At 39.2% G+C, this 20221-nt stretch overlaps 1 protein-coding gene across 1 annotated transcript; it reads left to right on the forward strand.

Moving 5' to 3' along the window:
* The first annotated feature begins 4501 nt into the window (after positions 1-4501).
* LOC113136890 (uncharacterized) lies at positions 4502-8954 on the forward strand. Its single transcript, XM_026318003.1, has 2 exons — positions 4502-4666; positions 7773-8954. The coding sequence occupies exon 2, from the start codon at positions 7782-7784 to the stop codon at positions 8661-8663; it is 882 nt and encodes a 293-aa protein (XP_026173788.1). The 5' UTR covers positions 4502-4666; positions 7773-7781; the 3' UTR covers positions 8664-8954.
* The last annotated feature ends 11267 nt before the right edge of the window (positions 8955-20221 follow it).

A 20221-nucleotide genomic window follows, 5' to 3' on the forward strand; every position in this document is an offset into this window, starting at 1 on the left:
CATTTTCTTTCATCGCAATCACACTGAGTTACTGTTTAGACAATGTGCAACTAGACTCTCTGTAGCTGTATTAGACATTGCATTCCAAGTGATGTGAATTGTGCGTTCTCTGCATGACAAATGGTAGATTTTAGTCTTATAAATAAAACCTGTCTGAAAAATATATATAAAAATGATAACATGGCAGTAGCAAAAATGACAAAAAGCATGCTCAGTATTAGGACACAGTTGATCGTTCCATACTCCTGCAAGTTTGCAATAGTGCCACTCTTTCTGTCTCGATATATTTACCGACTGTGACCATCTTGTTGTACAATAATGCAAAAAGGGATCAAAAAAGTGAGGTGAAGGTGAAAACATTTGAGGACCTGGGGTTGTATTGCAAAAAATGACCTGTTTTCTAAATGATTATGCAGTTCAGTAATGAAGATGTTAATTATGTGAAAGCTGAGGACTGGCTGTGTACTGTAACATAGGTTTTGGATGCTCTGAAAAAATAAAAAATAAACGTTTGCAATGTAAAGTGAAGACGCATATTTCTGAGAGACCTTACTTTTTTAAGAAGACTGTATCTGTAAGTTTATTCTCCCCGTGTGGTTTGTTATTGGTAATAATAATGATAATATTGAATAACAATGACAACTATACTCTGGAACAAAAAATACACACAAAAGGGTTTTTTTTTTTTTTTGTTTTGGTTTTTTTTTGTTGCTTCTGTACTTTAGAGCTATGCACACCAAATCGCCAAAATGTCGAGTAGTTAGAGTAAGGTGATTAAATACCTAAACCTGAATGACACCATAGGTTAAACTGTGAGATTGATGTCCTCAACGCATGTAATATTAAAGACTCCCTCTCTGTATCCTGTCAGTGTGTGAAGTGGTGGACATTTTGTAGCTAGCTGAATTGATTAAAAGTAATAAACCCTAGTCGCACACGTGTCTGTCTTTATTGCTTCTGTGAGTCAAGAGGCTTTTGTCTCCTCTAAACTCCAGAGAATTTTACGGAGAATACCACTCAGATTGTGCATTGGTATATGTAGATTGTCACGGATATGGCAGACAGTCCACCCAAATTCAAGGAATGTTAGTAAAATCATGATTAATACAGTGACAGTCAACAAGATAGATGACTTAATAACGTAGGCTGTGTGCAGCTGACGGTATGATTTTTGCAAGAAAGAAACGAAAAGATTTTCTAAATTCTGTAGAGGAACAACAAACTGCATGAGACAGGATGCATAAATACTTAAAAGGTTTTAAATATTAGGTTCTTCTCTAAATATAATCTAACATAAACTGAAATTGAAATAAAGTAGATTCAATTCAATTCAATTCAATTTTATTTGTATAGCGCCAAATCACAATACAAATCATCTCAAGGCACTTTACAAAAACTAAAACTAAAAACCCAACAATTCCCTTATGAGCAAGCACTTGGTGACAGTGGAGAGGAAAAAACTCCCTTTAACAGAAGAAAAAAACCTCCAGCAGAACCAGGTTCAGTTTGGGCGGCCATCTGCCTCGACCGGTTGGGGTGAGTGGATAGAGCAGAGAGAAAAGAACAGCAACAATAAACAACAAATAGACACTGCAGGTTGGTGGGACCAGTAACTGCACATCAGCGATAAACAGCTCCAGGACCAGGGACACCTGCAGAAGGTACAGAGAGAGAGAGAGAGAGGGAGGGAGAGAGCACAAACTAGGGGAGAGAGAGAGCACAAGGTTAGTAACATTCAATGGTGGAATATACATGAGGTGGGAGAGAAGAGGGGGGGGGGGCGCAGTGCACCGATGGTCCTCGGGCAGTCTAGGCCTATAGCAGCATAACTAACTAAGGGATGGTTCAGGGTTGCCTGAAGCCAGCCCTAACTATATGCTTTGTCAAAGAGGAAGGTTTTAAGTCTAGCCTTAAAAGTACAGAGAGTGTCTGCCTCCTGAACCCAGAGTGGGAGCTGGTTCCACAGGAGAGGAGCTTGATAGCTAAAGGCTCTGCCTCCCATTCTGCTTTTGAGAACTCTGGGAACCACAAGTAGGCCTGCACTCTGAGAGCGAAGTGGTCTATTGGGATAATATGGTACTATGAGGTCTTTAAGGTATGAAGGAGCTTGATTATGAAGGGATTTGTATGTGAGAAGAAGGATTTTAAATTCTATTCTATATTTTACAGGGAGCCAATGAAGAGAAGCCAATATAGGAGAAATATGATCTCTCTTGCTAGTTCCTGTCAGGACTCTGGCTGCGGCATTCTGGATTAATTGGAGGCTTTTTATGGAGATACTGGGACATCCAGATAGTAATGAGTTACAGTAATCTAGCCTTGAGGAAACAAACGCATGGACTAGTTTTTCTGCATCATTTTGAGACAGGATGTTCCTAATTTTGGAAATGTTGCGCAGGTGAAAGAATGCAGTTCTAGAGATTTGTTTTATGTGTGAGTTAAAGGACATGTCCTGGTCAAAAATAACTCCAAGGTTTTTTACAGTAGTGCTGGAGGCCAGGGCTGTGCCATCTAGAGTAGCTATAATTTTAGAAAAGTTATTTCTGAGATTTTTAGGCCCAAATATAATGACTTCTGTTTTCTCCGAGTTTAAAAGTAAAAAGTTACTGGTCATCCAGGCCTTTATGTCAGTTAGACAGGCTTGAAGTCTGGTTAACTGGTTTGTGTTAACAGGTTTAATAGATAGATATAACTGAGTGTCAACATGCCTGTGTTGGAGCAGATGTTAAGACTAACCAGAGCCGTGTGTGTTGTTGTTATCCTGACTGGACCACATCAGAACAAGCCACAGTGTTTAGCAGATGGAAAAACAAGCTTTTTAATGAAATAATCAAACTGTTCTAACTTGCCCAACCATCATCTCTGAAGTTAAGCAACGTATGAAATGTATTTTCCTTGTTTCATCTCTATAAAAATGAAAGATGTAACAGAATTTAAAACGGGGATTGTGTGTATCAGGGGATAACCTATGTTTAGAGAATCAACTGTTATACCTCAGAGATGTCCAAAGCAAATACTGTGCATTAAAGTGTCAGGAAACATACTGTGAGAGGTCAAAGGTTCAGTGGTAATAACAGAATCGACATGTTCCACTAAATCAATAATTATTTCTGTTTGGAGCATTAATGTTGATGTCAGCTCATTTATTTTGAGATGTTGCTGACAGACGGACACGGATGGACAGAAGGACTGCAGAACAGAAAGACGGACAGAGGTAACCACATTATATAACTGCTCACTGATACACAGCTAAAACATGAAAGAAATGATCAATCTATAAATCCACACATCCTCCTCTCCATGGTCTTCATTTGGCTTTAGATAATACAGAGAAATCAACAACGCACTTTATTCATAGAGATAATATAGAATACTAATGATTTATAATGAACTACATCTCTACATATGAGGACCTCTTCATTTACAACTGTCTGCATGTAGGGTAGTTATTAGGTAACAATAGAAAATGAATTCCCTCAACCATATTTTCTGTTGAAATGTATTAAAACAAATGTTACAAGACACACAACAATTTTACCAGTTTGATATAATTTGTTGAAGTGAATCTTTAAAATTGTTCAGACTCATTTAGTGGAAGACTTGAATGAGGCATTTCAAAAGTTTAATGGATTGCATTAATGCATTAATCAGATTTGGGATCTTGGGGTAAGATAGGATATTAAGAGAACTACTCTACCTTAATTACTTAGTTGACTTGAGATGTTAGAAAAGATAAGGGATGATTTCAATTCAATTCAATTCAATTCAATTTTATTTGTATAGCGCCAAATCACAATACAAATCATCTCAAGGCACTTTACAAAAACTAAAACTAAGAACCCAACAATTCCCTTATGAGCAAGCACCTTATGATTTGTCTGAACCAGCATGGAAATATTCCAACAACACAAAATAACTTGGTATGAATGAACCTATTCAGATATAAATGAGTAAAGATAAGACAATGTGCACATTTTGGCACATCCAGTCCTTTCTGTTGATTCAGCTCTGTGATCCAAAACTACCAAGACTAAAATTTTGTCACCGCCTGTGTTGGAGTAGATGTTAAGACTAACCAGAGCCGTGTGTGTTGTTGTTATCCTGACTGGACCACATCAGAACAAGCCACAGTGTTTAGCAGATGGAAAAACAAGCTTTTTAATGATTTCAGCTAAAGTAAATCTAAAGCCGAGGCGTCTCTGTAAGGCTTGAAACTGCTTCGAGCTAAATGCTGACGTGCATGCCAGCATACTCACAATGGCTGGACTAATATGTGTGTGTATAGCAGGTGTGATGCTAAATACAAAATACAGTTTAGGATTTTCTAGATTGCGTTTTTAAAGAGATGTAGATGCTTAGAGAATCAGTGGGTGGATTTAATATCAGGTTTGTCCATTTCTCAATAAATCATGGGGGCAGGGGAGAGGAAGCGTGATGTGACTGTCAACATGTTGACACTGACGCTGATTCCAAGGAATTTACAAACCTTACAGGAGAATAGCTTAGGCCTGGCCCATGTGAGTCAAAGTCTGCCACAAAGGGTCTCTATCTTTGCTCCAGATCTGTTTGCCTGGAGGCCACCTGCTGTAAGAATATAAGCAGAGGCAGCACAGCAGCCTCAGATCATCACCTCTGCTCAGCCCTTGAACATTTCAGCTGTTACAAGGTAAGTAATCGGATCATCCATTTAAATAAAGGCAGTAGTAACTGTTTTATATGTGAATGAGCAACGTTTATTTCAACTGGTAGTACTTAGTCAAATGTGAAACACCCAGGTGATGTTTGTGCTGTGGTTTTAAAGCAGAGTTTATGTTTGTTAAATGGTGGGAAACACATTTTCTCTAAACCTATGATTCAAGGAGTAATAAAAAGTAGCATTACAATAACATTTGAATTGGTTCCTGCATTAAACAGCTCATTGTCTCCACCAGCTGTGACTGTGTTGGTGACTGTCTGTACCACCTTTCATCCTGGGCGTAGTCCCTTCCTCACACCTGGTGCCCTAAGGAACCTTTCTCCCAGCAGGGTATCTGCAGGTTTCTAAGAGCTAGATTTAAGACTTTTTAAGACCTTTTTAATACCACACTGAATGAAATTTAAGACCAATTTTGTAGAAATAAAATAAAACATCCCACAATACAACCAATTCCCATAACACACTGTTTATTGATATAAACTGTTTACACACCGTTTGATTCATTGAGTAAAACAAAAATAAAATGCCAGGTGTTTTCCGACAGGTTTCCGCAGCCGCTTTGTCTTATTCACACCGCATGTGGGTCTCCAAAGCTTTCATACCCATTGTTCTGAGTTTTACTTTTTTTTGCACAGCCTGCACCGGACCTCGAACACGTCGCCACGAACTGGACTTAACCACGGCGCAAAATTAGGGTTTTGTAACCAATTGTCATTCAATTTACATTTACCCATGGCAAAAGACTAATGCTGAAACTTTCCCCGCAGTTCACGCAGCTGCCGGAAAGCATGTGTTAAATAAACTCCCCTCAAACGCGTATTTTAGTTGGTTCCGCCTATTTCGTTCTGCGTAACAAATACGCGAAAGGCTTTCAAATAATCTTCTATATGGGGTCGGTTAGATTTCATTTTAAGACCTTTGAAACGCGAATTTAAGACATTTTAATGCTAATTAAGGCCTTAGTTTTATAATACGGAATTTAAGACTTTTGAAGACTTTTTAAGGATCCGCGGACACCCTGTCCCAGATACTCTTCACCAACATCCTTGAGAACACTGTGTCCCTTAGTGTCAGACTATACTAGGTCAGGAAGAACATAAACATCAGATATGATTATGAAAAACTGTAAGGGAAATTAAACATTTAGGTAGCATAAAAGAATAAGTTGCTTGTGTAATAAGAGTATGGGATAGTTAATAGTTGATTATTAATTGTTAGGATGCAGATAGTTGAGTTTCTATAGGTTTTGTATGTAATAATAATATGCTTGAATAAGATGATTGCATCTGGTTGCAGGAAATCATGAGCCTTTCAGTCAAGAATATGGCTGAGAGGAAATTGGGCAATACAAAGCGGATGCAAACGTTCGTCATGTGTTTCCTCTGAGTTCTTCTGAGAACAAACTAAACTCTTCGTCTCAGTGTGGAACATAGGACGTTCTGCTTCACGTGCGTAACGCGCCATCATCCAAACGCGCGGAAAAAGTCAGTAAATTCTATGATGAAGTTTGATATTTTGTGTCATTTCTCGGGGGCGTGCACATATTTACCTGGTTCACCTGCACTGTTGCCAACTTGGCGACTTTGTCGCTATATTTAGCGACTTTCCAACCCCCTTTGGTGACTTTTTTGTCAAAAGCGACTAGCGACAAATCTAGTTACTTTTCTGATTTTGTTAGCGACTTTTCGGAACTTTTGGAGACTTCGACGTGAAAGCACGTGTCGTTCTACTTCACTGTACACGACACAAGCAGCGGGTGCTTTTGTGAGCCCCTCCCCGTCCCAAAGCACTCAAATGCGGTCAGTCTCACTGTGGCCTCCCGCAGCAGCTGCAGTTAGAGCAGAGAGGAGGGGAGGAGACCCCCCCCACACACCGTTGTGTCAAATGGCAAATGAATCGCGCATGCGCAAAGTCGCTACCGAGCCCGCCTTGTTTACAGAGCGGCAAGTAAATGGAAATGTTAAGTTACTACACTATCACTGTAAAATAAATCATTGTCAACATTTGACTCGCTGCATCAGACGTTCTCACTCACCTATACCACCTCGTCTACTCTGTGTCTGTGAAGATCTAGCTAGCTCACAATGTCAGTCAAAACTATACAGTCAAAAATACTGCAGGCATCAGTCCTAAGTGGAGCTAAAACGTTAAGAATAAAAAGTTAAGAATAAAAAAAATAAAAAACACACACAAAAAAAACGCACAAAAAAACCCACAAAAAAAAAATCCACAAAAAAAAAGAAAACAAAGTAACTCCGCCACTGTGTCTCTTTTAGGTCACTTTGCTTGTCCCAAGCCCAGATAAAGGAGGAGGGTTAGAATACAAGACAAAACTGATTATATGTAATTTGGGTTATTTTGAAAAATAGTCTATTAAATGGCTAAATTTAAAAATCAAACTGACAAAGGATCAACTTAAAATACATTTACAGTTCTAAACATATTTAGTGTCTTTTACTCACTTTTTAGCTCTCCCACAACATTATTCCTTTCTCCCACAGTGTCCATTACAAATTGACAAGCAAAATGACACCTATGCAAATTAGGCGATGACGTCATTTAGTTTACTTCTAGCGACTTTTAGGACAGCCAATAGCTACTTTCCTTACTGAGGAGTTGGCAACACTGTCTGTTCACCTGAGATTATTTCCATGTGAACAGTGAACAGAGTACAAGGCGGGGTCGCATCACCTGTAATGAGGTGAGACAGGAGAAAACGGACTTCTCCTTACGTTTATACGGATTAAATAAAAAGTGATGATTTGTTTTCAACTTGAATTGTTTCATTTCAAAGAAAACATTTCAAGCTTTCTAGCCATATGTTTCTTATTTTTATGAGCCTAGTATTGGCTGAAATTCTGGCTGTTTTATTTACGTGTCTGAGAGATGACAACTAATACTAGACCCTTTACAGATTTGAATGATATATTTCTTTGATCTGTACAATCAGAATTGACGGAGTAATTTAAGTTTGTTTCAGCGTTCGTCGACCCCTGAGGGGTTAAAGGTAAAGCTACCTAAATTTTGTCTGTTATCTAACTTCCATGTTCTTTCCTGTTTGATTTGTTTAATGTAGTTACCCACAATGGCCCAGTACATCACACACATTGATGTGTCCCTTAACCAAAGTGAGGAACAAAAGCTCCAGTCAAAAGGTTTCAAGAAAATCAACGTTGATCTGAACAAAGGGGCCGGAGGAAACTTCATCTACATGTGGTACAAATCACAGGCAGGAACAGCACCAATCACCAGGATTCAGCTTACATTCAGCGATGACATGGGTGCTGGACTGAGCAGAGTAGGTTACACGAGGATCTTTAAAGACCTCAATGCTGGAGCCGGAGGTGATTACATCTATCTGTGGTACTTCAGAGGGCCCACAGAATTCGACTTTCCCATAGTGGACATAGATGTCACCACAGATGCAACACAAGAAGCCCAGAAGTTTGTCTCTGGCTGGGAGAAGGTGGCCTGTGATCTGAATCGCAAAGCTGAGGGGAGTTGGATCCATGCCTGGGTGAAAAGAGAGAGCAACACATACATCTCTGATGTCATCGTCACTCTTAACTTTGGATCTGACGGCGACTACTTTCAGAAAGGTTACATCCGTCTGGATGAAGATGTCAACAGAGGTGCTGAAGGACCCTTTGTCTTCATCTGGTACCGTCTGACCACCAACCCCCAGCAAGCACTCACTGATTTGCAAATCTCCACCAATTCAAGTGAATATCAAGCCCTGCAGCAAAGGTACAAGTCATTGAGTGTGGACCTCAACGAGGGCACTGGAGGTAACCGGGTGTATCTGTGGTACAGGAAAGACCCATCTGAGAAACCCATTAAAGCCATTACCCTGCTGGTCAACACAGCTGCTCCTCCGGTGTATGAGAGTTTTGGTGCCAATGTTATTAAAGGAAATCTCAATGCTGGCACAAAAGGCTCTACTGAATACCTGTGTTTTTATCAGTGAGAGCCTTCATCAAGGCAGCAGAGAGGAGCATTCTTGTCACCCACTGAAATGAAAAGCATGTTCGTTAATGTGGTCATATCATTTATCTGATGCCTTCTTTCTTTTTCTGATTAAAAACAGTGTTTAATTATATGACTGTGATGGTGCTGGTAATATCATAAACTATCTGGTATATGGGTTGTGCTGTTAATCTTCCTGTCAGTGAGATCAATCAAACTTCACTGATGTTATGATGTATCACTTTATTCTTCCAATGTTTGGCTTTTCAATAAAGTCACATTTGCATGTGAAGTGTGTTTGATTCATACTCTGCACAACAGAAACTGTATTTATTACTGTTAACATGTTGCACATTTAACAGATATCTTAAATATCTCTTTGGATATCTAAAACTAATATGTTAGTAGTCACAATTCAATTGTAGGTGTTTTAAAAGTGAGTTCTAACTAGTCACCTACAAATATTTAGATCTTGTAATAGTATTTATGGATGCCAAATAGATTTCACTTAAATGTCCCTTTTTGCTTTTCAGATATCTTAACATTACATTTTGACTAGTCCCAGTTCTATTTGGGATATCCAAAATGACGTTGTGCCTTGTTTGTATGTGTTAGTTATGATTAGAATTTAGTTTGAATGTGATTTACAATGTAAAAAAATTATCACTTTATTTATTGAAAAAAAAAAAACAGGCTGTAATCAGAGGACCCATTTCTGCTGAATACAATAATTTCATCTGATGAATGGGTCATTAAGGCCTGTGTCCTTTGGAATGGGCCGTTTCAAAGTAGTAAAATGAAATGTTCTGTATAAATAGAGATTGTAAAATCATGAATCTTTTCACTGCATATCTAATTTATACAAACACACATATGCTACCAGTCAGACGTTTGGCCACACTTCACCACTAAATAGCATGAGAAAGTGAGTCCAGACTTTTAACTGGTAGCTTAGAACCAGTTCCACTTTGATCCATCTGAATCCTGAATCAGTGCCAACATGTGCGTGCATCTAAACCTCACTCTGCGGCTTCACTGCTGCCAACTTGTAACAAGAAGGAGATATGGCAGAGAGGGAGAAGTGGTCCAGTTCGTGGCTTCATTCAATGAAGAAAGATGCCAACAGTATCACTCACCGTAAAATAATCAAAACACAACATGGTGGGAAATCTTTCGATGGAACAAATGCAAGAGCACCACCCCCTCCCAAACAAACAGCACATTCTTTACCAAGAGACAGATAAACTACTGTGCTGTTGCGTACAGAATTGGTAATGACATTATTATTACTCAGATCTTATCAATTCCCTTCCCTAGACAGGAATGAAGATTTGGCTTGAATGTAAAATCCACCTTGGGGTCTTTATCATTTTAGGGTTTAACTGAGCTTTAGTGGTGCTTATTAGCACACAAATGAGTAATTAGTTACATTTTCACTAACATAAGATGGCTTAATAGGATTAACCATGACGAGTAAACTGAACTGGATGTGGTAAAAGTAGTGAAAGTGTAGGGTGGACACTGGGGTTTGGTGTCTCACACACAATGTCCCACTGGGAGGATGTTGGGAAAGAAGCCAAACAGAAACAAAGTGAGACACAGAATAAAACAGTAACAGTGAAAGCTTGAGAGAAAACTGGAGCAACAAATGGTAGAGTGAGCACCACAAGAAGCTTTATACATAAATAAAACCCATACACAATGAATGTGACCCAGACCAAAGCAAATTCAGTATTTATTCCGAGATGATATTGACATCAAGCTGACATTTTTCAGAGATGCAGTAAAATATGTTGGGGCATGTCAGAGCCTGAGGTCAAAACAGCAGTTCTGAACTGAACTGCCTCACAACTTTGCAACCAGTTTTTTGTTATGAATGTACTGCTCTTATTGTGTAGTCACACAGCTGTATAAGGCATATATGTTTATTTGTTGTGTTTTTTCACACAATTTGAATTATTTGTAAACCTTGTACAATTTACTTTGTAAATTGGGTTAATTTGCAATGGATTTCACTCTGTTTCACTCCCCCCAGGCGATTGCATTTACATTAAATTGTCAGCATGCTCTTTGGATTGCAGAATGCATTTACAAATGGCATTTTCAAATTGCACATTGAACTGCTAATTGTGAAATGAATTGAAAATGAAATTAAGAAACCAAAAACCAGTGGAAAAATGATTCAAAGTATTGAACTGCCACTTTGCGCATTGAATTGCCAATTGCAGGATGATACAGTTTCATATTGCATGTTCAAATTGCACATTGAATTGCCAATTGTGAAATGCATTGCAAATTGAATAAGGAAGCCAAAAAAACTTCTATACTGGCTGGGGTTAGGGACATGACATGAATATCTGCACAGCTATAATGGCGGACTGGAGATGTGCAGCTGCAGGCCAGAGGGGTGGGGCTGCTCTCTGTTATGCAAAGGGAAACCACTGCAATCTCTCCCTCTCTCTTTCTCATGCTTTAACACTGACACTGGAAACCACCATCCCCCCAATGCTGTCATTGCACTGTATTTATGAGCTTTTTACCACACTGACATTTACTGCCAGCAGAGTAGCAGAGCTAAAAAATGTTGATTAGCAAGGAAACTGTTTTACTGGACTTGTGGTGACAAGTAAGCGGGGATAGAAAGAGGCTCACAATGATTCACAACAAGGAGGAAAAGAATACTCTTTTTTACACTTTGACATCCTCACCACATGGCCTTTTCATGGCCTTTGAATCAGGGCAGTGCATTGTCTCTGCATCTTCAAATGCACAAAATGACCTCTACTGTCATGCCAGGCTGCACGTTGTAAATATTTGTCAGAAACAAAGAGTGCAGGAAACACTGGCACCTGGTGGCGTAAAAGGGTTCATTTCAAGTGGGTGGTATTCTGCAGCTTTAGTATAGTTTATATTGTTAGTTTTTAAAGGGGTCTTTGTATGATTTATTGTTGTTCTTCCATAGGTTGGAGATGATCAGGGTTATTCTTTTGAAGTAGGTGTTTGTTTGAACCTGTACCTGGACTCCTACAAATACCTTGGAGTCCACATTAACAACAAACTGGACTGGTCAAACAATACAGATGCACTCTTCAAGAAAGGACAGAGCAGACTGTTCTTCCTCAGGAGACTCTGTTCTTTTGGCGTGTGCAACAAGCTACTGAAGACGTTCTATCAGTCTGTAGTAGCGAGTGCACTGTTCTTTGCAGTTGTGTGCTGGGGAGGTGGCATCAAGGCCGGTGAGGCCAACAGACTAAATAAGTTGATCAGGAAGGCAAAATCTGTTGTTGGACTGGAACTGGACAGTCTGGAGGCTGTGGCAGAGAGGAGGATGGTGGACAAAATAAACTCCATACTGGACAATCCTGCCCACCCACTTCATGAGGAACTGTGGAGAATGGGAAGTTCATTCAGCCACAGACTAATTCCTTCTAAAGCCAAGACTGAGAGATTCAGGAAGTCTTTTGTGTCCACGGCCATAAGACTCTATTATTCCTCAATATAAACAATAACGCAAACGTGCACACACACACACACACACACACGCACACGCACACACACATGCACGCACGCACGCACACATGCACACACACACACACACACACACACGCACACACACACACACACAACCCACCCCAAATAGATTGTTAATTACTTTATTACTTTATTAATTACTTTACGAATTACTATTAATCAATATAATTTAAATAATCTCAAATTTAATAACTGCTGTAACAACTGAATTTCCCCTTGGGGATTAATAAAGTACTTCTTCTTCTTCTTCTACCTGGACGGCAGTGTGACGTTTAGTGTGGTTACTGTGAACGGGCTACTACTGGCAGTTTCTGACTGAGAACTTGATGTCTATGGAGAGGGTCAGTCACACTCTAGGCAGGTCCTGGATTGCATCCCTGCCAATAACAACAGAGAGAGGTAGAGAGAAAGGGTTAGATAATACTTGGCTGCAGTGGCAGGCAGGTCGTTGGAGCACTGGGACTTTTTCCTTGTGGCCTTTGGGTTGTTTGGCCTCCCATGGACAGTCAGATTGACCAGAGATTATATAGTAGCAGTGTAAGTTGATGGACATCTCAGAATCCTTGCATCAAGTGTGACTTTCACTCTCTCTGACTGTGTTGGTTATTTATCAGCCATGTGACACGGAGTGAGAGGTGGTGCAATGTAGAGATTCTGCACTGGGAGCAATGTTTGATAGGTGATAATAGTCTATTGAAATATGTTACCAATAATTCATGTTAACAGTAAAAGTATGAAAACATGCTCCCCCTACACTGACAATGTACATGGAGTGAATCTCTGTTTGTAATAAAAGAAACAATATGTTGTAATACTGTGAGCGTTATTTGTTTTTTGGGAAACAACTGGAAATGGAAATCCATAAGGCAGCACAAAGTGACCGAGCAGAGCAATAGCTCAATAGTGTGACACAATAGCCGGTAGGGTACACAGTTTGCACATCTTCCAACTTCATGGAGGAATTAAATTATAGCAATGAGTCCAACACAACATGTTCTAGTTCTACTAAATAATAGAAAACATGGATTTGGCAGCACTAGATTATGTCACAGGCTGTTGGGAACTTTCCTCCCTATATGTACACGTACAGAACAAAATATTTGTATTTTGTAATCCAGATCACTTTCCTCCCAGAGAGCAAAATCTAAAACTAGCTTGCTACCTGTTATATCAACAATTAGGGTTAACCTGTTGGTTAGTATTTACAGACTGGCATGGGATGGAATTAAAATCCTAGTCTGAATTATTGTTTCAGTATGTTCCTGCTTAAATAGAGTAGGTAGGCAGCATCATAGATAAGATTGAAAGACTACCTAATCTTCCACAAAGTGGCTGACCTCCTAGGAAGAGAGTACAGTTCATTCATTAAGTTTATAGCTGCCTGGACAACACCAGAAACCAACAGCTACACAGGGCTCTGTGGACCATAACAAGAAATTGCACATGAAGATAAAAAGTTGGAAAAATATCTGTGAACGATCCAAAATGCTGTTTACAGCACAAACATGTTGTCAACAGAAGGTACGATTTACACTATGAGTTGCCTAAAGGGCAAGTCTTATGGCATTTTATCAAAAGCAACAATAAGTGTATAATGTGTGTATAGACAGTGTAAAACACTTGGAGCTTATTTTTGTGCCACTGACCTCCAATAATATTCAATTCAATTCAATTTCAATTCAATTTATTTGTTTAGCACCAAATCACAATACAAATCTCTATCCCCTAGTTTGTGCTCTCTCTCTCTCTCTCTCTCTCTCTTAATAACATATCAACATATCAAAAAGTTATTAGAACCAGTGACTCACACCGTTATTGTGGGTGATATGTTGAACAGAAGGACACAGGAGTTTTATGACAGCTATACCTAAGTATGTAAGCCTGGAACTGAATTACATATTTGCCCAGCTGTGGTCTCACCTGGCCTTGTGCAGATCCAAGTGGGTCTGACTGACTGTCTGAGTGGACCAACGAGTATCATTTTTAGGTGAAACAGTCAGAAACACAGTGATGCAGAAAAGCAGTCTCACATAGCACGGAGCGTCTGTGATTTGTGTAGTTCTGTGAAGGATATGTCATTAGTATGGAATTATTTCAGCTCCTGGAAAGATGATGTTCACAAAAAAAAAAAACTGGTATTCTGGTCCTGTTTCAGTTATTTTTTCATTTTCCAATATATATTGCAGAAAAAATATTGCATTGTTAGTTTAATAGATTAAAATATTGCATTCACACTCCATAGCTTTTTCTTTTTCTTGAACTGCAGTGCCTATAAATTGTGGAATAACTGTATTATTGTGTTGTGCAGCAGTTGAACTGTCACATTAAGTTGATGCAGGGATGCAGCTGCTGTGGTGAGAAGTTTCCTGCCCAGGCTGAACTGGACCATGAACCAAAAGAGTAGGCTGCCACAGATTAACACAACACATACTGAGAAATGGCCACTGACCCCAGCATAGGTGCTGTACTGGACCTGTGGATGGAGGGATGGAGGGCAAGAAAAATAAGATAATATAAGATAGAAAAAGGCAAAGTAATGTGAAAAATAGGGAACAAAGATGAAGTGAAGTAGATAAGGAAAGGGTTGGAGAGATGAAATGGAGGCAGGTGGTAGAAGTGAAGGAGCAAGGATGAGGAGGACGCAGAGGCAGAGAATAGAAGAGGCTGAACAGAAATGCAGAATCAGACTGCGGGAGCAGGGAGGAGCAGTATAAAAGAGAAACAGGAGCGAGGCAGGAGGGAGAGATGCCCATATGAGACGTCAAAGAGAATAATGAGCACCGGGGAAGAAAGTGATGAATCATTACAGATGACTCATCATATTTCCACTGCGCCGGTAGATGCCGGTCTAAACAACATAATGAGATACTTTGATTAAAGCCTGTGTCTCTGGCTGTGATCAAAACAGTGACAGCTGCTGGAAATGGCTGACCTAGTTACAGGTACAGCAGGGAAAAATGTTTTTCACAGCCAGGCTACAAAGGCTGCCACATAGTCAAGCTATGGAGGAGTACGTGCTCTTAATATTAAACATTAAACATGTGTGCATGTCTCATTTAATGCAGCATACCAACCTGTGTTCCTGAAGGACACAGACAGTACCAAGATAGCAGCCCTTTCTGGTCCTGAGGCACAGCAGAATATTTCTGTGTGTGCCTGGTTATTTGCTTTCTCAGACAGAAAATGTCAAACTATTGATTACATGTTGTCAAGTGTAGTTAAATTGTACTTCAGGAACATAATCAGCTGTTAGATCCATGCACACACAAACATATGTTACAAATACAGGAAGCAAAGTCATCTGCACTCATCAAAGCTACGTTTGCTTCTGATGATATTCAGACCCCTTCATTTGTTTTTATACTTCGTGTTGATGAGGTGAGGAGCAGGGCCTGGTAGTTCACCGGCTCACTTTGTCATGAGAGGTTATGGAGTGTAGACTGATGGACTTAAATGTCAGTTTTATTCATTTAAAATAAAATCAAGGACACAAAGTGTGCAGAAAGTGAAGGGCTCTGAGTACTACAGCCTCAGCACTACAGTAACACTATAGGCTCTCACAGATAGTCCTCTACAGCTGTCTCCTCGTCCCTGCTAGGCTCATGTTGCCATAAAACATCAATACATTGATGTAACTCTGCCTGCAAGATGCTAATAGTCTGCCAGTAGCCACCAACTTGCAGAAACTTTGTACTTGGATTTTTAAACATTATCTTAAAGTTGTCCTTGTATCTCCCAGGCACAATACAACATGTTTTATTGTCCTGAAACTGAACCCAACTTGTTAATATGAAGGCTTTCAGTGCAAACACCAGCAGTCATTCTGTAAAATAACCTGTGCTACATGTTTATTGCATCACATTACATGGATTTGGTAATGATTGCATTTGCCCAAACGGCTCTGTATCGTAAATGAAAGTATTATAGTTCATCTTTAATCTTTCACTCAGAATAAAACAGTTGAAATGTAGGTTGAAAAGTTGTTCATTTCAGTGGGAAAGCCTCTCACTGCTGTACACAGAGGAAACACATCCTGCCCCTTTCTTCACTGCCAAGCTCCACATTCCAATAAAAAACATTATTACTCAAACTGAAGTATTTTAGCCAGACAGTAATTGATCCGTTATAGTCTTACCTTTTTTTGACTTTGGCTCCCGTCACCAGCAGTGGCTCAAGGCCACATATCTTCGGCAGCTGGCGCAGAGATCCATTGTGTGTAAAGTTATCCACTGCAGATTGCCAAGTGGCATCATGGACCTCTGCGAGGGTTGAGCACATTTAATTATGTTATTATGCAGGAAACTAATTCGATCTAAAAGTGCCTTCAATTTTCCCTTATGAAGCTTTAATTTGAATATGCAACCAATGAAATGACGGAATCGAGTGACCTGCGACCGTCAGGGACAGTTTTATAGACGTGACTGAAACTGCAGCGTAGCACAAAAACGTCAGTGAATCAATGAATCTACAGTAGTTTCAAGGGAAATTAAAAACTGTCATATAATACTCAGTCACAGCCTCCCTAACTGTTCTCTCTCTATATATATTTGATTTGTTAAATGACCTTTCTGTGTCACAGTGATATTGCTTCCTCTGTTCCACACTCAGGTTTGTTTGGAGTCATTTTTAATAATCCACTTCTTTTCTACTCTATACTCAGCACAAGTAAAATGGAATATTTGATTTAAAAAATGTATTCAAGTATGTGCCTCCTCTGACACTACCTGACATGTTCTAATGTGCAACTTGAAAGACAACATTTCCCATCATGCAGTGCAAAAGAAGGTACCTCAGGAAGCTCTACACAAATGTCAGTGTTCCTGGAAACACAATTCACACAACTGTGATTAAAAATGCTCCAGATTTTAAATGAGATCAACTAGACTTCCCACTATTAGTCTTTGTATCAATAAATGCAAAAACAAAAAGTTTATGTTGAAAAATCATTGACATTTTCATCATATAGAAACAACTGTAATTTATCACTGTTCTAATTTAATTATTCATAAAAATAAATAGATTTTCCATATTTGAAAATTGTGAGGAAGTATAAACATAAACAAAGGTCCTTTCAAGCAAGATCACAATTCATTACATATGAGGTTTTAAATGCAGTACTATTGTACAAGGCACTTCAGTGTTGTAGTAAGCCCCATTTCTGAAGAGCTGTTACCACTGGTTCACCTTCAACTCTGTACTGGAAAGACAAAGGAAGCATGGAGTGAATTTTTAATGCAACACAAACTGTAAGCTTACAGTGGCTTGAATCCACAGCTTTCATTCTGCAGGTAGCAAGAGTCAAGTGATGTGTCTGCTGAAAAAAACGTTCTGAATCTTTGGTGAAACATTCTTAACAATTTCTCAGGCCATGTGTTTTTGTAATGAAGAAACATGTCAGCCAGTGCAGCAGTGTGTTTGGCTGATGTGTTTTCAGTTGTTTGGAGATCTATGGCACAAAGATGCCACTCTATGTTACAGCTGCTTAATTTATGTCGAATTTACTGCTGTAGCTGCTTAAGATGAGACCAATTTTATTTTATAACTCTGATCTGCAGCATCATCATATTATACAAGATATTATATATTAGGGTGTAGTTGTACTACAACTGTCACACAGACATACTGGAGCAAAAGGTACAGTATTTAATTCTAGACTGTAGTAAAATTAAAAGGTTAAAATTAAATTAAATTAAAAAATTTTTAAAAATTAAAATACTCAACTGAAGTGTAAGTGTTTTAAATTTGTACCTAATTCCAGTAATTGATTAAATGTATATTTCACCAATGAATCCAGTGTTGGTTTTAGTCTCTGTGTGGGCATAACCAGCCTTTTTCTTCAAACGTCTATGGGACATATTGTCTATGGGACTGTAAACTGGTTCATTATGGTAAACTGACTAGCTGTTCAGTCAGACTGCAGTTCAGTTGTGTGAGCTAAATGACCAAATGTGACTGTGCATGTCTAACACTAGCTACCGGTTTTAGTGTAGGAGCCTATTTATTGTCTATTTCCAGCCACAGCAACAACTGAGATGCTGCCACTGCCAGTCAAGTGAGTAAAGTGTCTTGTGGCAGTGAATCACAGCCTGACTGCAGACACTCCAGTCCCAGTTAGCTACAGTAATGTCAGACGCAGCCTCCCTGCGGCCTGGTTCACCACTCCTTACAGACGCTTTGCTTTGCTCTGTGCTTGGCGTGGCCACAGTCTACTTCAGACCACTATTGCCAGGACTATCCTGTGTAGCACTGAAAATAACAGTACGGTGCAGTGTGTGGAGAGGTTTGGCAGCCATTGTTCATAAATTAGTTGTTTGTGTGCAGCCTGTTAAACATACATCAGCCATTTATCTCCCCATACAGATGCTTTGGGATCAAAGTGTGATATAGTTTAACAAATATACACAAAGTGTTTCCACATAGTAGTATGTGGATACACAAGAAGTACCTTGAGATGTTTTTTTATTGTGTGTGATTTGGCACTGTAGAAATAAAACTGAAGAATCGGGCATGGGTCAGTGCTAACGGCTATTCTGTATCACGTATATACGATATCTGGGCATCTCTATTCAACATGTGCCTGTGAAAGATGTTGATGTGTTTCTGCAGTAGTGTCTTACTCAGTTATGAGCAAAGTCACTGCTTAGATGTAAGTAAACACCATTACACAACCAACTGTGACTAAATGTTTAGTTATTTCTGCCAATTTAAGTTCTTCCAACGATAATTTAAAAATGCAGTATTTTCTTTGCCAAAATGGACAATTACAGCTAATATCTTTATACTGACAGGGGTTATCTGCCGATTGCCTTTATTTCACTCTTGTAATTATTAAAAGATACAGGGCTGATAACAAACTGTCGTGAAATAAATGGGACACCTGTGTTGAATGCAGTGCTGAGCTTGAACTGGTAACAGGAACAGTGACCTGAGTAATTGATTGAAATTGAAATATAGATTTCTTTATCTCTCTGGTTTGCTATTTCACCATTTCTTCAAACTAATAACACGGTGATGACCAAATGCCTCCCTCAAACGTAGCGTCAGGGAACTGTGCACTGTGCACTAGACTCTCAACATGTTAACTCACCTGTAGCTGATGAATCAGTCTAAATATTTCCCCCAAATTAAGTCGTGCGAATGTGAAATACAATGGATAAGACACAGAAGTGGGTCAGACTTTACTAAGTTGTTGCTCTGCTCAGACTGTATTTGCCATGCAGTATGACTGCAGCAGTGTGTGGTGACAGTGGTAGCTCATTCTGCAGTGAACAGAGACATCTTGAGGTGAAGTGTCAGTATTACTACAATTGGAGGGAACAATTGGTTAGTGACAGCCTGTGTGGAACTGTCCGGTTTACAAGCCTTGATGGTTAACTGAGCAACTGTTTCACTTAGGACAAGCCTTTAGAAAAGGAGACAATAGCAAATGTTCCTTGTTTAATAGTTTTGTGGACACAACTGATCAGAATTATTGAAATATAAAGGTGGATTGCATGATGCAACACTTGGTTGGTAAACAATGTTCATCCAGAGTGACAATACAGAGATAACATTCGGCACTTTGCAAACACCTGGAGTTGAGAAGGAAAGTTGAAATCAGTAAAAACAACAGTGTGAGGTGATGGAAAAAGGAGCGTGCTGATCATATTTCAATTTCTCTATTCCAGTAAAATGTCTGTTTTACAGGGATGTTGATCCATTGGTCTGCTTTTTTGACCAGACAAAGCCCACATGACCCACACACTCTAGCTATCCAACTGCCAGTACAGTTGAAGAAGCCTCAATAATGTTTTTCTAAACCAAACGGACCATTTAAGAAATAAACACCAGAGTCATGTCGATTTTAGTAGAGCTTTTTTTTTGCCAGTAACAATGTACTTTGTGTACATTTTAAAAAAATTGAAACCACCATTATTTTTGCTTGTTGCATACGATCTAGTTCCAGTGCTCACACATTCTAAAAGCATCTTCTTTCTGCTTTGGGATTTTAATATTATGGTGTAAAAGTTGAAATGATTGATTCACATG

This window comes from Mastacembelus armatus, chromosome 24 (assembly GCF_900324485.2).
Source record: "Mastacembelus armatus chromosome 24, fMasArm1.2, whole genome shotgun sequence".
Taxonomy (NCBI): Eukaryota; Metazoa; Chordata; class Actinopteri; order Synbranchiformes; family Mastacembelidae; genus Mastacembelus; species Mastacembelus armatus.